Source organism: Phoenix dactylifera, chromosome 8 (assembly GCF_009389715.1).
Source record: "Phoenix dactylifera cultivar Barhee BC4 chromosome 8, palm_55x_up_171113_PBpolish2nd_filt_p, whole genome shotgun sequence".
Lineage (NCBI taxonomy): Eukaryota > Viridiplantae > Streptophyta > Magnoliopsida > Arecales > Arecaceae > Phoenix > Phoenix dactylifera.
In genome coordinates, this window is record NC_052399.1 from 26,879,939 (window position 1) to 26,897,794 (window position 17,856).

At 35.9% G+C, this 17,856-nt stretch overlaps 1 protein-coding gene across 4 annotated transcripts in view; it reads right to left on the reverse strand.

Annotated features, from left to right (window-relative positions):
- Nucleotides 1–14,596, reverse strand: part of LOC103708645 (ubiquitin carboxyl-terminal hydrolase 26) — a 35,894-nt gene extending 21,298 nt beyond the window's left edge. For 2 of the 4 annotated variants that reach the window (XM_017843196.3, XM_026805245.2), the window contains exons 1-7: nucleotides 14,433–14,596; nucleotides 13,059–13,301; nucleotides 12,375–12,971; nucleotides 9,012–9,267; nucleotides 8,043–8,761; nucleotides 6,163–6,271; nucleotides 370–551 (exon numbers count right to left, since the gene is read on the reverse strand). In XM_017843196.3, the coding sequence (XP_017698685.1) occupies nucleotides 370–551; nucleotides 6,163–6,271; nucleotides 8,043–8,761; nucleotides 9,012–9,267; nucleotides 12,375–12,971; nucleotides 13,059–13,138 (1,943 nt within the window). In that variant the 5' untranslated portion in view covers nucleotides 13,139–13,301; nucleotides 14,433–14,596. Of the gene's footprint in view, nucleotides 1–369; nucleotides 552–6,162; nucleotides 6,272–8,042; nucleotides 8,762–9,011; nucleotides 9,268–12,374; nucleotides 12,972–13,058; nucleotides 13,302–14,432 lie in introns of those variants that run through there. The other 2 variants (XM_008793671.3, XM_026805246.2) reach the window with 2 other exon arrangements.
- Nucleotides 14,597–17,856: the final 3,260 nt, after the last annotated feature.

Here is a 17,856-nt window from a genome sequence, read left to right on the forward strand (position 1 = left end):
AGTCAGCCTACATAACTCATGTATCAATCAAATAGAAAGGAAATTACATACAAGGGTTTGGAGACCTGGACTTCTAACAAATATGGCCAAAAGTTTCAGAAGCAACGCTAAGAGTAAGCGGAGACAAACTAGACCAAAACTGGGCCAATGAAATCGGACATGCATCTAGACAGGCCTAGACAAGGGCTCCAGACAGGGAGCTGATAATTTTGGCAGACTCCACCTCACTGGTGCCCTGCCATAAATAGCTCTATACCAAGGCTGGAGAAGTTGACCATTCTTAACTCTTAAGCATGCACATCCAGAATATTGAAAAGGACTAAAATAAAATGATCGAATAAATAGTAAAGCCCCTATGAAGAATCTTACCATGTTTTAGACACATAATATGAAGCACCATCTGGACAATCTCCAGCAAGGGCTGCCTCTGCCACTTGCCTTAAAGAAGCTCTTCGATCTCGATAATCATCTGCACATGCTGCATTCTTAGCCCTATCTTTAAGACAGTCGATGCAGTAATCATCACCGCTCAATGTTGGCCCCCCTCCATACTGAAAATATGAGAGAACATGGATATCACCAAGAATAGCAGATACGATGACAAAAAAGACTATAAATAAAATAATATTTAATTATTCAAACGAAAAACAAGAAATAACGTATAACAAATAGGAATCCATCAAGTTTACTTAAAGCTGAAAAGGGGAAAACAGAACTCAAAGGCATGAAAAATATCATAATTATTAATGATATTATCATTCCATCCAAAGCAATTCAATTTACACCACCAAGGGTGCAATTCCAATTAGAAGTGGCTTGTAGCTTATTCGAGACTTCTTTTGGTAACAAAACTATCTACCCTCCTCTAGTAAATGCTGTCATCTAGAAGACAAGCACTATTATCTAGAAATGCAATTAAAGTGTCCAAGTGTCAAGATGACCTTAAGAATCTGACGCAGCAACGTACCAAAACTTAAATGGGCACATGCTTATACCAAAAACATATGAACATGCATATGTGTCACATGGAATTGGTTGAAATGCCACATAGCTCAATAAACGATACAAGATCCTTAGGAATGATAGACAGGAAACCTGTTTCTACAATTAATAGTCATCAACTCATAGAGATCATTACATTGTAGTTTGACAGTGTGCCATGGTAGTCATGCATATCTGATATAGTGCTGCAAGCAGATTGGGTCTGGCACGCGATTAATTAACCAAAGACACTAATCTGATCCAATCTAGCAAATGAATCATAATCCAAAATTTGCTGAGAATTGGAACGTCAATCCAACTCTGGGTAAGTTCAGCTAAAATTAGGCTCTCCTCGGTTCCCAAATGACTTTAATGAGTTTAATCAGAATATTTGAATAAAATTATTCAAAAACACACTTCTTCCTCATTAACTAGGTAAAACTATTTGACTCCAAACACCCAAACAGTTTTAACCTGGTTAAAGCCAATTAAGTACAGAAAAGGTACCATTTCAGTTTTCTTTTTTTCTTTTCTTTGAAATACCAAAATAGTCCTCATTATTGGGGCTATTTAGATGCCCAAGAAGTTGTTTGGCTAAATAAACTCGAATAAAGCTGATAAAGTGGACCTTTCTTTGACAAAAGAAAAAGTGAACTTGATTCAGGTTTATTTAGAAACCAGCAGGACCTGGGTTTGAGGAGGGAGGGGGGTTTGAAATAAGTATAGTTTGCAAGGAAAAAGTGCATCCCGTAGTATTTGAAGGAATATATAGATGAAACTACAGTGCTGAGTACAAATTGGATGGACTATGCTATTGTGCACAAGGCTAGGGAGGCCAATGAGGTAGCTGATCGGAACAAGGAACAAAAGTAAAAGAAATATATGCTTGGTTTCTCCTGCCCATACAGGACAACTGGTGGGATTATTTTCGTAGAAGAGTAGACAATGAAATCATAGTATTTGCAGGAATCTAATGAAATTTTTCTTTTCAGCAAATAAAGAAATTGTGAGAATATAACCAAAATGGACAACTCTCCACTGATTCAAGGTATGCTATCTCGGTACCGGACTCTGTACCGGTGCCACCTAGTTATTGCGTCAGTGCGCCTGGTATAAGAGCCAGTTCGGCATACTGAGTGTCAGTATACACCCCATACCATAAATAGTACCAAATCGGTACAATACGGTATGCCTTGCTATGGCGTACCTTGCACTAAATGAAGCCTCTTAAAAGGCAGTGGACTCTACATACCCAAAAATTGTTGATTTTATTATAGAAAAATTAAACAACAAAAACTACGATTAGATTCTGATAATGTCAGATGTGAACTGCTGCAGACAAAAATGTTTATCAACTAACTCAGGGTGTCAAAAGGATAGAACCTTTAAGACACAGATTCAATTAAAAAAAGATGAAAAGAATTTTTCGCAATCATGTGGAAAACCAAGGTTGAAGCATTAAACCTATCACATCATTTTTAACATTGCTTTTGTGAAAAGGCAAATAGGCAGCCATAGGAAATAAGAAGATTTTGAAGAATGGTACATAATTAAAACAAAATAATCAAGAATATTGAAAAACTTTTATATCTGATATATTTTACAGGGTTAGAAAAGGATTGGTTGGAAAAGAGTATTTAGAATGAGTATCAAAATGGCAGTTTCAACCAATTTTTACCTTTCACGCTACTGGTAGCTTCAGAACACTTCTATTCTACTTGAAACATTTGCAAGACATCTCTGGCTGACCATGTTTTCCCCACTTCTGGTTCATGTTTCCCAAACCACAGGTGATGTACATGCTACACTCTACTGTTCAAATTGATGTCAAGTCCTTGTTCCTATCCAAAACTACATATACAAGCGTACACATGTATATGAACCAAGGGTTGAAACCTCGTGCGCACCTGCTCCATACCAGCAGGTACATAACGTACTGGCCATAGTCAATATTGGGGAACCTGGCTCATGTTGTGTCACACAGAGGCTTATTATTTGGTACACTTGCTTTCTTTTTTTCCTCATATGTACCCAAGCATATCAAGTCACATTACCCCTATACTGCCCCTGTATTAAGAATCATACCATACAGGCCAACCATTGATATGATACCAATCCTTGAGATTTGAATCCTTTTGATCTTTGTCATTCGCATTAACATATTTGCGTACCTTTATAGAGAGGTACTATATATATATAAATTACATTGTACATACAGGATAACAACTTCTAAGATCATCCATCATGTGCAAGCAAATAGACAACATAGCAAAACTCATAAGAAGTGTTTCATACTAATTGAGGTATTGGACTATCAGGCCATCTTTCTTAAATTTTATGACCTCAGCAACTATAATTTAAAGCTCTCACACAGGGTCCTTTTTAAGAGTAAATTGAGGTTGTTCAAGGGTCAAGTCATGTCTTAGGAACTTAAAAGGCTCCACCAGAAACTTTTTGGAGGTGAGTCTTTTCCCTATCAATAAAAACAATATGAAGAATAAGAGGATTTACATGCATGATATTTTGTCTTTGAAAGCAAAAGAAACCAAAGACTTAGCCCTTCCAAGTCAAAGAAGAGTAACTAGGCATATATTTGAATGAAGTGGAATTTTGGGCAGATGGTAGTTAATATATTATACCATAATAGTCAGGCTTGTGAATTGTCTGATACTGGTTGGTTATTGGTGTTTTATTTTGTCCTTTACATAGGCATTGTGACTTCAGTTTTCCGTATCACCCTCCTGTAAGAAAGGGGTAATCCCTTTGCAGCATTTTTTGTATATTTACTATTCACTTATTCATCTTTTTTGCTTCACTAATCACTTACAAAAAGTGCAACCTCCAACAACAATACCAGCTGAACCAGCTGGCACCCACCCTCTGCCTTCCAATTTAGCTCCGTGTGATCCATTGATCCATAACTTCAATGCATGTATATCACAGTTAAAGATAGTCGATTGAATCATAAATAAGATTTAGGTGTCAATTGAAAAACACCATGCTGATGGAGGTTTTCCTTTTTCAGTACATTACCAAGATATGGTCCCGAATGACTATGCTGGTAAGTAGTAATGAAGAAATCAAAGGCCATTTAATAACCTACAAGCAAAATAAATATTGCACGCCAAAATGATGGATTAGCAAAAACACAAAGTGAAAAGAAATTCCAAAAAGCTGAGCAGTCAACTTGTGATAAAAATCACTATGTTTGGCACATGCATTGAACCTGGACTAATATTGAAGGTCGCAATAACGATGTGACACCACGAACCTATAGTATCAAGCACATCCAATGTGAGGGAGAAAATGTTGGGTCCCGTGGGCCAATCACCATGAATGCAATAAGTACAAAAATTGCCACCAAGAAAAATTCTAGGGTTTTCCAAAAATGAAATTATATTTTTCAATATGATTACAAGATTGAAATAGTAGACTCCTAATAACTATTGTCTCTGTATTCAAAAATAATAATAAAAGTTTAAATTTTAGGTTGTGAATGGCATCATTGTCACGTTTCTTTTTCAAAGAAATTAGAAACAGGAATTCTGTTTCCATTTTCAGATTTCTGACAACAAAATCATGTTTGGTAGTCACTAAATTTTTTGTAACAATGGAAAAAAGAAATGGCATAGCCATCAACGAGTTGACCTACATTGGAAGAGGCATGCAATGTGCTTTGACCACATTTTCTTACACAAAAAAAGACCTTTTATGGACTAGCTCCAATATGATTGGGTCAATTTTTTTGCCAGAAAAATATAATAAAGAGAAATTTCCAACTTTCGGTTTTTCAACTGGTTGCTAGACAAGTCCAAGTGCTGGAGGGTGGTCATGTTACCAATCTAGGCCGGAAGATCATTGGAAAGCTAGTTGTTTGACAAGTTGAGGAAAGTAGGGGAGCCAAGCCATTGGATGGAATCCAAAAGAGCAGCATTGCCACTCAAATCTAGGCTGGTCAAGTGCAGGTAGAGGCTGACACCAACTGGGAACAACCTGGAGAAGCGATTGAAGCTCAAGTCGAGGTTCTTGATGTTGTGGAGATTGGCGACGACCTCAAGGACGCTCCCGGAGAAGGAATTGCAAGAGAGGTCGAGGCCTCAGAGCCGAGAGAGAGAGACCAAAGCACGGAGGGGAGAGCCGAAGAGTTGGTCGTTGGAGAGGTTGAGGTGCAGAAGGAAGGAGCAGTGGGAGAGCATGGAGGGGATGGTGCCTTGGAGGTGATTCTCGGCGAGGGAGAAGTAGCAGAGGGAGGAACAGGTAGCAAAGAGAAGAGAAGAGAGGGAGTTGGAAGAGAGGTTGAGGGAGCGGATGGAGGGGATGTTGCCGAGATCTTCCAATAAGTGGCAGAAGAAGGCATTATGGCTAAGGTCAAGGGAGTGGCGGCAGAGGAGGAGGGAAAGGCCAGCGGGAAGGAGGCTTGCAAGGTTGTTGTTGGAGATGGAGAAGGGTTGGAGGAAGGGGAGGCAGACTAAGGGAAGGAAACCAAATAGACGGTAGACAGGCACAGGGACTTCTTTCCACCCTAAAATGTCGTTTTTTTTAAAAAAAAGTGAAAGTGAAATTTTTTCACTTCCACTTTTTCTAGAAATAACGGAAGTTATTTATCAACAAAATAGAAACAGCATAACCAAACAAATTTTTTGCATTGGATTCTGTGTTTCTACTTTTAAAAAAAGAACAGAAAAAAATGGTACCAAAAAAGCCCTCAGCTTATCCTTATCCTGTGGCCCATCACTGAGAATACTTAAACTATAATAAGCATGGTTTATTCAAGACCTTTGAATATGTTATAGCATTAAAAAGATTTTAACTTTCAACATTTGGCACCCCCATTAGGACTCTGCTAATTGTTTAATGATTGTCTGATGTCTCTCTTCTTAGTATTGCATTTTGAGATGTTTTTCCCCATCATGAAACTAAGCACCAGCCATCCATCTGTTTGTTTCTAGATTATCCCATTTTCCTAGCTCTCACGCTCATCAATTTTTCTATCTCACAAGCTTGTCAAGTGAGGTCAGTTGAACAACACATGACAGATATACACATCCAGACTTTCCATTAAGTATAGCATTTGCACCACAAGTGCCGTTTCACAAAAAGAAGAAACTAGAAGGTAAAATGACAATTTAGTATCTGACAGAATGATGCCAGCCACATATATCTATCAGCATAATTACTTACTTTAGACAGCAATTTCTGCCAAGCTGTATTTGACAAACGCTTCATTGATGTAACCATTGAAACAGGAACTTTTCCATGTATGCATTGAATTAAGCTGTTGTCAAGGCAGCTGTAGAAAAATACCAAAATGTCATATCACAAGAGCAACAAGCAGGCCTCCCACTGATCATCAAATTAACTCCAGTACACTGAAGAAAACAGTTCAAAGACTGCAAACAATGGCATAAGAATAACCATTTATAAAAACTAAAAAAATAACTTAGTTGATAGGGAATTATCCATAATCATAATGACTGCTGAGTATAGAACCAATCCTAAAAAAAGTCATGCAACTGGAGGTTCAATTTTTCTAAAGAATTGTTGCTTCATCATGGAGAACCTTCTTCATGAGACAAGTTCATCTAGATGATAGCCACCAAAAAGGTTAGAAAGATGGTCATTTACTAGTTATTCATCAATAAAAATCAATATATACTAATAAATTATGAACCATTACTATAGTCTGTTAAAAGAAAGATTCTCAGCCATTAGATCTTAATTAAAAGCTCTAAGGTTTACTTGCTAATAAATAGAGACAGCATGCCTTTGGCGAAAGCATGCCTTAGGCCCCCCCCCCCTCTCTCTCTCTCTCTCACACACACACACACACACACGCACGCACAAAGAGACAGCTGCAGCACGGCCCATTCCTTTGATTTTTCTCCTTTCTATCCTACCCTTCTGCAGCCTCTAACTTCAACCTCCTCTATCTCAGCATAATTGTATCCTCCCTCTTCCTCTATCTCAGCATAATTGTCTCCTGCCTCTTCCTCACCATGAAATATAGCATCCTATCCATGTAGCTCACCTCCCTCCCCTGCCTCCTGACATCTGCCTTCCCATGTATATAGTACGAGACCAATAGATAGCAATCCTCTCCATCAAGGCATCAATCTAGTAGAACCAATTCTTCTTGTTCTGCCTCCATCCATCATGACCTTACCAACCCAGGTGGTCCCTCCTTGAAGAAAAGCTTCAAAGCCAATACATCTGAGATTGAAGAGACAAAAGGGAGGAGATGGCTAGGGTTAGGATTCTCCTCTATAACCACTAGAAAGCGAGCTTCAAGCTGAGAAACCATGTCCAGCTCAAATTGATGTTTCGAGACTAAAGTGAAACAAGCACATGTTGGCTTGATATTGACTGAGAAGAGATTAAGCTGCACCTTTCTATCTTAAGCCAACCTTGAGCTAGCCATCTAGGTTTTCAAGCCAAGCTCAAGCTGTCCCTCACACCTGTTAGGCTCGTTTAAAAGTATAGTGATAGGCATCTTTTATAGAAGTTTCAAAAACTTAGACTAGAATACATGAACTTCAGTAATATAGGTTTGTTTTTGGGCTCATCAGCTTTTGTCGATGAGATAATAGTCGGCATTTGAAAATTACTTGAAAAAGCCTATATCACACAAAGACATCTCAACCCAGTTTAAAAAGAAAAAAGGTCATGAATCAAATAAGATATTCATAACACTTTATGCATAGGAGCATAACAAGACAAGGTTAATTGAGCATGTGTCTGGTCAAGAATGCTCTGAAATGAATTTCAGCTTGAAATTCAGGACCAATCTCAGCTTATCTCATATTTGAAGAAGCCAAATCAAAAGCCAACACTTGTGCTGATAGATAAGAAAGTAATGCTCCTTTCTAGCTAATTAACAATTTAAAATAATGTGCTCTGTCTCTCATACCAGATATCAACACACTCTTGCTTAATGCATTGAAATTTGAAGCACCTAGCTTATTCAGATGTACATCTATTTCAAGCACTTTCATATATCTAAACATAGAATCAGATGTTCTACAACAGAAAAAGGAAAAAAACAAGGGTAGGTCTTAACTTACGGAGGAGTAATATTGTCTGCCCACTGGCGAAGCCATTCTGTTGAAACCCAAAAATATGAATCTTCAAGTGGGTCAACAGGGGCTTCTGAAAGAACTGATTTTACTTCTTGTCGACGTTCTGTTATATAAGACACCTGCCTATCTTTTCTATGCTGGTAGTCTTCACAAGCATGGGCATATGATGCATTCAACGCTTCAATCTCATTAGACAAATGAGGTGGAAGAGAACTGTTCTTTACATCTATGTCCATATCATTGGCCCCACATTTTCTGTTCAGATAGATGTTGGTCTCCTTGTCAGTAACACGATTATACATCAACATATAAGCATCAGTAGAAGAAAATATCTCATGAATAGGATTGCTGAAATCTGAATCGGTTGTCTGGTCAGTTTTAAGATGTTTTCCATTTGCAATGGATTCCACTTGCCCGGAACAATTTAACTTTGGCTTTGGTGCAGATGAATTTGAGGTGACTTCTCCAAAGGGGTGATAACCCAACTTAGAAACATGCTCATCATCAAATTCCCACCACTGCCCACTGCTTTCATCCTTAATATGTGCAACATAATGTCCACTATTAACAGCAGTGCCCTTGTGAATCAAAATGGCAGAAAGGTCATACATCAAACCTGATTCAGAGGGGTCCCACAATCTTTTTCCCATATTTAGTCGCCTAGGGAACTTAAATGCTGAAGTTATCTTTTTCTTTGTTGTTGTCTGCAGGCAAAAAACATGTAAAACATAGATCAGAATAGCCACTTTCAAGCATGTTCTAATGCATCAGATAGTTCACAATCTAGTGCAAACCCCTAAACCTCCCCAACCTTATGGAAGGCAGGGTTTAGTCCCATGTCTCTGGTGCAACCACCAAGAGAACTACTACCAGCAGCCTATCTGTCACCTTCAACTCGTATAAAATTCAGATATCAAAGAAAAGAAAAAGATCCCTAAGATTGAGAAATTGAACCTTCGGCAAGAAAACATAACGCTTTAGCTGGAAATTAAGCACCGCAGGGAGTGACCGTAGTTTTATGCAACGCGTAGCATCAACTCTAGTAAAACATGACTCGCAGAAGTATTGATTTTCTCCACGCAATTCTTCCAAGCTTAGGTAATCATCTAGACTTTCATCTAGATTATCAAAACCCTTAATGTTCAGCTCCAGTTCATAGAAGTCTTCCATTTTTGACGATGCTTCAGAATCTTTCCCACACACTGAGCACCTTCAAGATAAATATTATTGGGGCACAATTTATTTATACTGCAATGCAATAGCATCACTAATCTAAAATATCAAACAAAGCAATGCAATAGCATCACTAATCTAAAATATCAAACAAAACATTCAAATAGAAGTTGGGAACAAGAACTGTAATTTATAGTCACATTAAAGAAAAAAAGATAAAAGTATACAGTAAATTTTTTTGCTGCTTCACATTACTAAAAATCAATACACCATATCCTCGAATATTTAGATCATGGTTTGCAAAACTGACCAAAACCGCGCGAGGTTCAATGTGTACTGTATTGAATCGCCTAAATCAGGATGTATCGTACCAAACTAGTACAGAACCGAGATGGTTTGAAAGTTCGGTTCAGGACACGGTATCAACCAATCCAAACCGAGTGGAACAACCTGATCAGTTCCACTCGGTATGACCCGGTTCGAGTCAATTACAAGCCCTCCGGTGACTAAAATGGAAGGAAAAGGCACCCCGATGCCTTTCTCCCCTCTTTTTTGATAAGAGCATTAAGGAAAAGGTGAGAAGGAGAGGAAAATTAAGGAAGGGTTTTTTTGTGGTTTTGAACCCAAATCCAAGTCAAGATCAAGTGTAATCCCCCTCTTCTTCATTCTTCACTTTGTTTTCTTTTTATACCTAAAATAGGCCAAAAAGTTAAAATAAAGGGAGACCATCCCAAAATTTTATATTTTAGACTAACTTCATGATATGTTGTGGATCTAAAGATGATTTACGCATTGAAGAAGAAATCATGATTTTTCATTTATCGAGTAATTTTTAGATTAAAAATATATATAGTTTAAAATTATATTAAAAATAATGTTAGAAAATTAAAATATTAATAGCATGTTTGGGTGTGTGCATGTTACTTGTTGTCTTTTGTTGGCAATAATTTTTGTTCAAATTTAGGCACAATTATGGCTACCCAATTCTAAGCCCAAATTCAAATAAATTTCAATAATAAGTGCTAATTAAGACATACCCATGGGCTAAAAAATATACATAGTACTAAGAACCAATATGAAATAAAATAACATCAAAACAACCTTAAAATCACAATTCTAAGGACCCTAAACCTTAAAATATTCATAATAACCAAAAAAAACAAAAATAGTGAATTGGTACCATACAAATACGCTTTTGCATAACACAATAATATAGCATACCAACCTAGTACCAAACCAATATGATATCCAATACCAAGATCGCAAACCTTGATTTTTGGATGATATTAAGAATTAAGAAACTAATAGTTAGATATGCCTAAAGAACAACTATAAATGTCAATGAACAAAATAAGACAACATACACCAATATACCTACACGGAGACAAGAATATGTTTGCATGGATGGTGCATGCCAGCTTTCTATCAGATGATGCATCTATATGTGCTTCTCCAAGAATTGCATATGAACATGTATGCAAGAACCATAAGAGCAGCCTTCAATACATCTCTACTATTACAATGAGAGAGTTTAAACTATTACAATGAGAGAGTTTCATGATCGGACTTTACTTTGTAACCCAATGCCACTTTATTGCTGTATTTTTTTCTGCCATGGCCAAGTCTTTTAAAATTCCAAGAAGAGAAAGTAAATCTCTACTATGAATACGTCTGCGATTTGAAAATTTTAAGGCAGCCCTTCTATCAATCTTCTCTGCTATTATAATGAAAGAAAGTTTTGTGACCAAATTTTTCTTTGCATCCCAAATACTCGTGTAGCCGCACCTTTTTCATTGTGCATGTGTGCATAACTTTTAGAATTTCCGACATAACATAAATATCTACCATGAGTATGGCTGCCATTTGAAAATTTTAATGAGTGCCCTTCTATTATCTTAATGTTATCTATAAAGATCTGATAAGAATCTTTACATATATGGTTTACCACATAACTTTCTCAAGTCTCCATGTATATTAGGTGTTGAGCGGCATCTTAATTGCTTTGCTCTTATTCTCCTATGTATTTTACAAAATAAACAAAAATCATCTTCAGATCGCAACTGTTCATGCGCATCTAAAAAACTTATATTTTTCAAATAATAAAAAACCTTAAATCACAGCCAATATGTCTGCATCGAACATGTCATTTCTGGTAAGATATAGACAGATACAATTTTTAAAAACTTCATCGCACCCCTTGCATACCATCTCCAATTTTATCCAATGAAAAAAATATTACAATCATATAACAAGTTAAATTTTTGCCTGATATTCCACATTAGTTTTAGTAGATAAAAAGGAGCAATAAACTTGACCATAGATTCTGAAATATGAATTCTTCAAATTTCATTTCTTACTCCTTCCCTACTATTGTACTTGGAATTAATTCAGAGTTCAAAATCAAACCATCAAGTGCAAACTTTTTCCGCCTTAATAATTGAACACATTAACCAAAAGTAATAGCTATGCAGCAATTGCTTATGCTTCACAAAAAGAACCACACCAGCAAGCTATTTTACAAATTTAATAATGATTTTGGAATAGAAGACCCAGGAAAAAGTTAGGGAAGGTAAACGTTCAGGTCAAAACATTATAAATCAGTACCAAGCGGTAGCATGAAATGAAATTCTAAAAAAATAACATTGAGCATAAAGGCAATGAGGGGCTAAAAATAATGCCAATCAACCTACAAGAATAATATTGGATATAGCTTTTACTCTTGACTAAGTTGCCCAACCAGCCATGATGGCCAATTTACTAGCAAGACACCAATGACCTTTTGACTTTTTTCCCTTTTCTCAACCTGATGTAGAAACAATATTTGCATGTACAGTTTATGAAGTTTATGCAGATGGGCGATCGATGAATTATGGTATTACTAGCTACATAACACAAGCTAACAGTGAGAAAACTAAAAATTGCACTGAATTAAAATCGTTCACAATATCACACAACTGAAAGTTGTACCTAATAACACAAGAAAGAAAAGAGTAAATCAGTCAAATGAGAAGATATGAACTGAAGATCCTCAGTACTGAGACAGCGGGCTCTCCACTATATATGAAAAGAACATGGGATAATACATTTTTGAAAGTTTGGACCATAACTGCAACACCAGGATTCTCTTAAAAGTTCATGTCTTACCGTGTGACATTTGATACGGTTCCCCGAAACAGATCTTGCACAACAGTTTTGGCATTGGGAACCTTTGAAAGACTTAAAGAACGTTCCAGCAAAGAGAGAAATAATGTGAGGAATTCATGGCTATCCTGCTGAACACCATTGTCCAGCTCCAAAGTTTTAATGAAAGGAGCTGAGTCGATAAAAGCCATCTTGCTTGAGTGCAATTGTGCAAACAATCGCGCAAGCTGATCCAGAACAGGATGCTGCTTTAAAAGGTCTGACTCAACAGAGAATATGCCAGCCCTGAAAGAAGTATTCATATAAAGGCACTGAAGTATACTGTTAGCATAGCAGGTTGCACCTAAATTAGTCAACCCTGCAGGTGTATCTATCGATGGACGAAGGTCCTTGCAAGGATTTGGACCAAGAGAATGAATAATATCTGGCATCTTCTGCCATAAACCACTCTTCCTAGCTCCATTAGGTGGTGGTATGAGCCCACAAAAACAATTAGGAGAATCTTTTGAGTTTCCACGGCAGCCATGACATTTGGGCTTCCATACCAAATAAAGCTGGCATATATCACCTTTCGAGATTTCACCAGTTAAATGAACCTTCCTGGGAAAAGAAGGTAAAACATTAGCAACAGAAAAGACGCTCACAGATAATTATTGCGATCAATATGTAGAAGAGGAAACCAAAAACCTCAGGATCTCAGAGGAAGGATCATTGTTATCTTCAGTCTTTTGTCTCTTATTTTTGTTGCGGGTATTTGGTCTATTCATTGTACCACCAATTTAAATCAAAATCTAAGTTCTGAGCATCCTTCATTTATATGACATCCAAAGAATCAGCTTGAACATCATGAGTCATGTGCACAATTATTCTGTCCAATAAGAATCTGTGCCAAGAATGCATAATTGGTTAGTGCAAGCTGGCAAGAACTTCCTGTAAAGAAAGAAACAGCAACACAATTAAAAGCAGCTAATCAATTGAAAAACAAGTATAACATCAATGACTCCACGAAAGATTATAAGCTGCCAATGGTCAATAGATGAAACTTTGAGAGAAACAGTGGAATGAACATGTAGACCATGTATGATGACAAACAAAGAATAATATTTAAGAAACAGAACACAAATTAAAAATTCTTTCTACAAATAACTAACTAATTTAATTTGAATATGATCTCCCTGAAGTTTCAAATAGACCAATAACTAAGCACGAAGAGTTATTTGTACAAATTCACCAACAAGAAACATCCAAAAAATTTTAACATAAAAGAACTTCTCCGACCCGACTCCCATCCTTCCACATTTGCAAGAAGATCCACCATAATGTGGGTAGTCCTGCATACGTCAGCTCACATAAACCCGACATGAAATCAATCAAAAGACGCTCACATACAAATACCTGTCTAAACAAGAGAAATAAGAAGCTGCACTCTGTCAAGACCTAATTTTCAGCAATCAACAAAGATTATCACATTTCAACCGAATTAAGGCAGGGGAATAGAAATGGAAAGAATGGGACCAAATTTCGGCAATATATGAAGAATTATATCATTGCACGGTGAATTAAGTGACAAGCATAGAAATGGGAAGGACGATCGCGGAAACCCTTTTGCGCGTGTGCAGGAGACCGGAGAGCTGTGTGCAGTTTTAGACTCCAGCAACAAAATGTGATTCAATTCCAGTGTTTCTTAAACTAAAGAAATTGAAAGAAGCACAACGGTAACAAGAAAGAAGAAATTTTGATCTACCAAAGGAATCGAGACTTATAAATCATCCTATCAAGAACGATTAAACCCTAAACTATACTTATTTGTTACGCGACTTAAAAAACACGATCAAGAAACGAAAGAAAAAAACATATCCAAACCTATCGCGATAATACTCCACTATATGATCAAAAAATTAATATATATTCCTAAAAAGTCAAAGATACAGCATCAAATACCATAGAAAACAACTGTGGAAGCAGAAAAATTAACGAAACACGATCGGATCAAAAGGGACAAGGAGAAGGAGAGGAAAAGGAGTTAGGGGAAGAAGAAAGAAGAGAAGGTTGTGATCGAACCTGATCGAAACTAGAATCTTGATGCCCTTCTTGGAGCTCTCGATGCCACAGAACGGGGAGACGACGGAGCGAGAGACTTCCCTCCAAAAAAAGAGACGGTGGGCGAGAGATTTCTAACACCGAAGAGGAGAAGGCGGAATCACGAATAGGGGTAATCGAACCGGGGGTCACGGCCAAAATGCTCTCCCCTCGGGTGCCCGGTTTAAAAACCCCTAAGACTGTCTTCGAAATCCCGAAATTGCCCTCCAGGGAGTCACATCCGGTGAACCTAGCCAAATTTTACGGGCTGAATCTTTGGACATTCCGTGGGTCCCATGGGATTTTTACACGTGTCCAAAAATTACTTTGTTGGTTTGATGGATGTGAACCTGGGCGTGTAGTAGAATTTGATGCCGGCCTAAATCACTCGGCTTTTGAGCCGGTCGGGCGCAAGGAAGCGCCAACGACGAGATTCTTTATTTTAAAGACGTTTATGCCCCTGCCTTTCAAAGATTTGCCGCTAGAGTGGATTTATATAAATCAACTTACCTTTTGTGATAAACCTACACCCTTGTGTCCTTCTCCAATCTAGAAGTTTTTAGGGGAAGATAGGGCAGTGGCAGAGTGTATATGTGAATAAAGGAGGTGTACATATATCAGTTCCCTGGAATATATCAGTATGGCCAGGAAAGAGCTTTATCAACTTTCTCGCTACCTTTCAAGACAGTGTCTGGAGTCTAGCTTCATGATCTCTTTGAGAAACCACTCCAAACTTCTTTTTTTTCTTTTTTTACTTAAATGGGAGAGGCGAGAAAAAGTAGTAATAGTAGAAGAAGGGAAAGAAGGTACTTGTGCAAAAAAAGGAAAAAGGTTGAGTTTGCCTGGGTGCAATCTTAACAAAGATTCCATATGTTATTTATTTGGTAAAAGTTTAAGATATTATAAGGAAATCCTAATTTGTACATCAATACGATATCCGATCTCATCTTGAACCATCCATTGCTTATATATATATATATATATATATATATATATATATATATATATATAGAGAGAGAGAGAGAGAGAGAGAGAGAGAGAGAGAGAGAGAGATATGAACATATATGTATATATTTACATTTATATATGGATATATACTTATATATGTACATGCGCGCGTGTATATATATATATATATATATATATATATATATATATATATATATATATATATATATATATATATATATATATATATATATATATATATATATATATGTATGTATATCTACACACACACACATATATATATATATATGACACACACACACACACACACACACACATATATATATATATATGTACATATGTCTATGTATATCTACATATATATACATATATATTAATATATATATATATATATGTGATCTCTCTCTCTCTCTCTCTCTCTCTCTCTATACATATACATATACATATATATATATATATATAAGCAATGGATATATATTTGTATATATCTTTACATATTTAGTATATATGTACATATCTGTATACATGTACATATATTTATATATATACATGTACACATATATATCTAATATATATGTACATATTAACAACAACCATAAGGCAAATATATAATTAATCTACAAATAATTATCTTAAATCAAATAGATTGATTGTGAGTTATAGTTTAATTTGATAAATAGATTAACTAAGACTTGCAATTTAATCCAATCATAATACTATTAGAGATAGTTTGCCATGCCATAGTATCTATTATAGTTCTTTGCTATAGTATTGTTCTAATATTTTGCTACCGTACCTTACTCTAGATCTATATTTCAGCTTAATATAGAAGAAAGATAATGAGCCCAAAAATAAAACTGAAATGGAAGCTGTAAATAATTATTATTAGAGTAGGAACAATGCTTATAAGAGTTGTAGATCTTCCTCACACTCTAATGTACACCGTTAAATGCTTTATACAGAGGTGAGAACACACGAATATTAAACACACTCTTAATAAATCATAAAAGATTTACATAGAAGAGAGTATAGTTGTGGATGGGATGAGAGATGGTAAAAGAGATGGCGGAATGTTTAAGTGGATAGAGAGGAGATAATGGGAGAGAGTATCAAAGGAGGAGAGAGAGATGTAGTGAAGAGTTGTATAATTGCTAATTTTCAAATCATTACACAGCTCGGCTAAAGGATTAATTTCTTCCCATCATTAAATATTTTATGTCCTAATTCTGATCTCTTATTATAATCCTTCAAACTGAATTATAATCTAATACTTTATATAATGATGAAGTGCTTATCTAAGTAAAATTAATTATTAATTTAAAATTTTGCTTGGAGGCTAAAATAGGTTTACTAGCCTTCCTTTTAAAGGATGACCTTAAAACTTTATAGGGCTATATTCCCTTATAAATAGTATCTGCAAGTTTTTTGTTTAGAATTCCTCTAGTCATATCCTAATAGCCCGGCTTGGCTATTGATGACCATTAAAATTTTCTTACCATTTTATAACACCGTTCTATCCATACCGAAGGATTCTTTCCCAAGCTATATGTTAAGATTATCCTCTCTTTAATTACGTCAAGAAACTGGTCAGCAAATTAAGTAACAATTTGTTCATATTTAATCTTTTATTATAATAATTGTATTTCCTTTGCTGGAACAGCTAATTTGCTTCTTACTATTACTTTATGGAATATGTTGAGATGTTTCCAATGTTGGTCGATTTTTCTTAAAAAAATTAGTACATCATCAATATATACTGACAAAATTATTTTATAAAAGGAATATTTCATTCATAATCTCAAAGGGTACATTTTTTAATCCAAAGGGCATTACTTTTCATTCATAATATCCAAAAAGAGTAGTGAAAGCCATTTTGTATCGATTTTCTTCTTTTATCTAAATTTGCTAGAATTGCCATTTCATATCAAACTTAGAGTATATCTAAAAACCTTAGATCTTTCTTATTAGATCTTATTCATTGGGAATTTGATATCTTATCCATTATAATATTTTATTTAGAGGCTTATAATTGATTGCTAGCCTAGAAACTTCTTTTTTATTTTTAGCCGCATTTTCAACATAGAATGCAGCACATCTTCATGGAGAGGAGCTTTTTCTAATAAGTTTTTCTCAAGCAAAAATTGAATTTCGTCTTTGTATATTTCCAAAGCCTTTTGTTCATTTGCATAGGCCTAGTCTTAGTGAAAATTTTTTTGTTTATTGTACTTAGGGATATAAGGTAGGCTTACTTGATGCTTCTCCTTCTCCTCCTCTAGACCACCATTAGACCATCGTTGGTTTCTTTTCTTTCTTATCTTGACTTTTAACGGTCTTGGCTCACAATGCTCACCAAAGATTTCATTTGAGCACTCATTAGAATCTTAGGTTCTATCAGAAATTTTAGAAATTATTTGAACCTATAGTTTGGTTTTGCTCG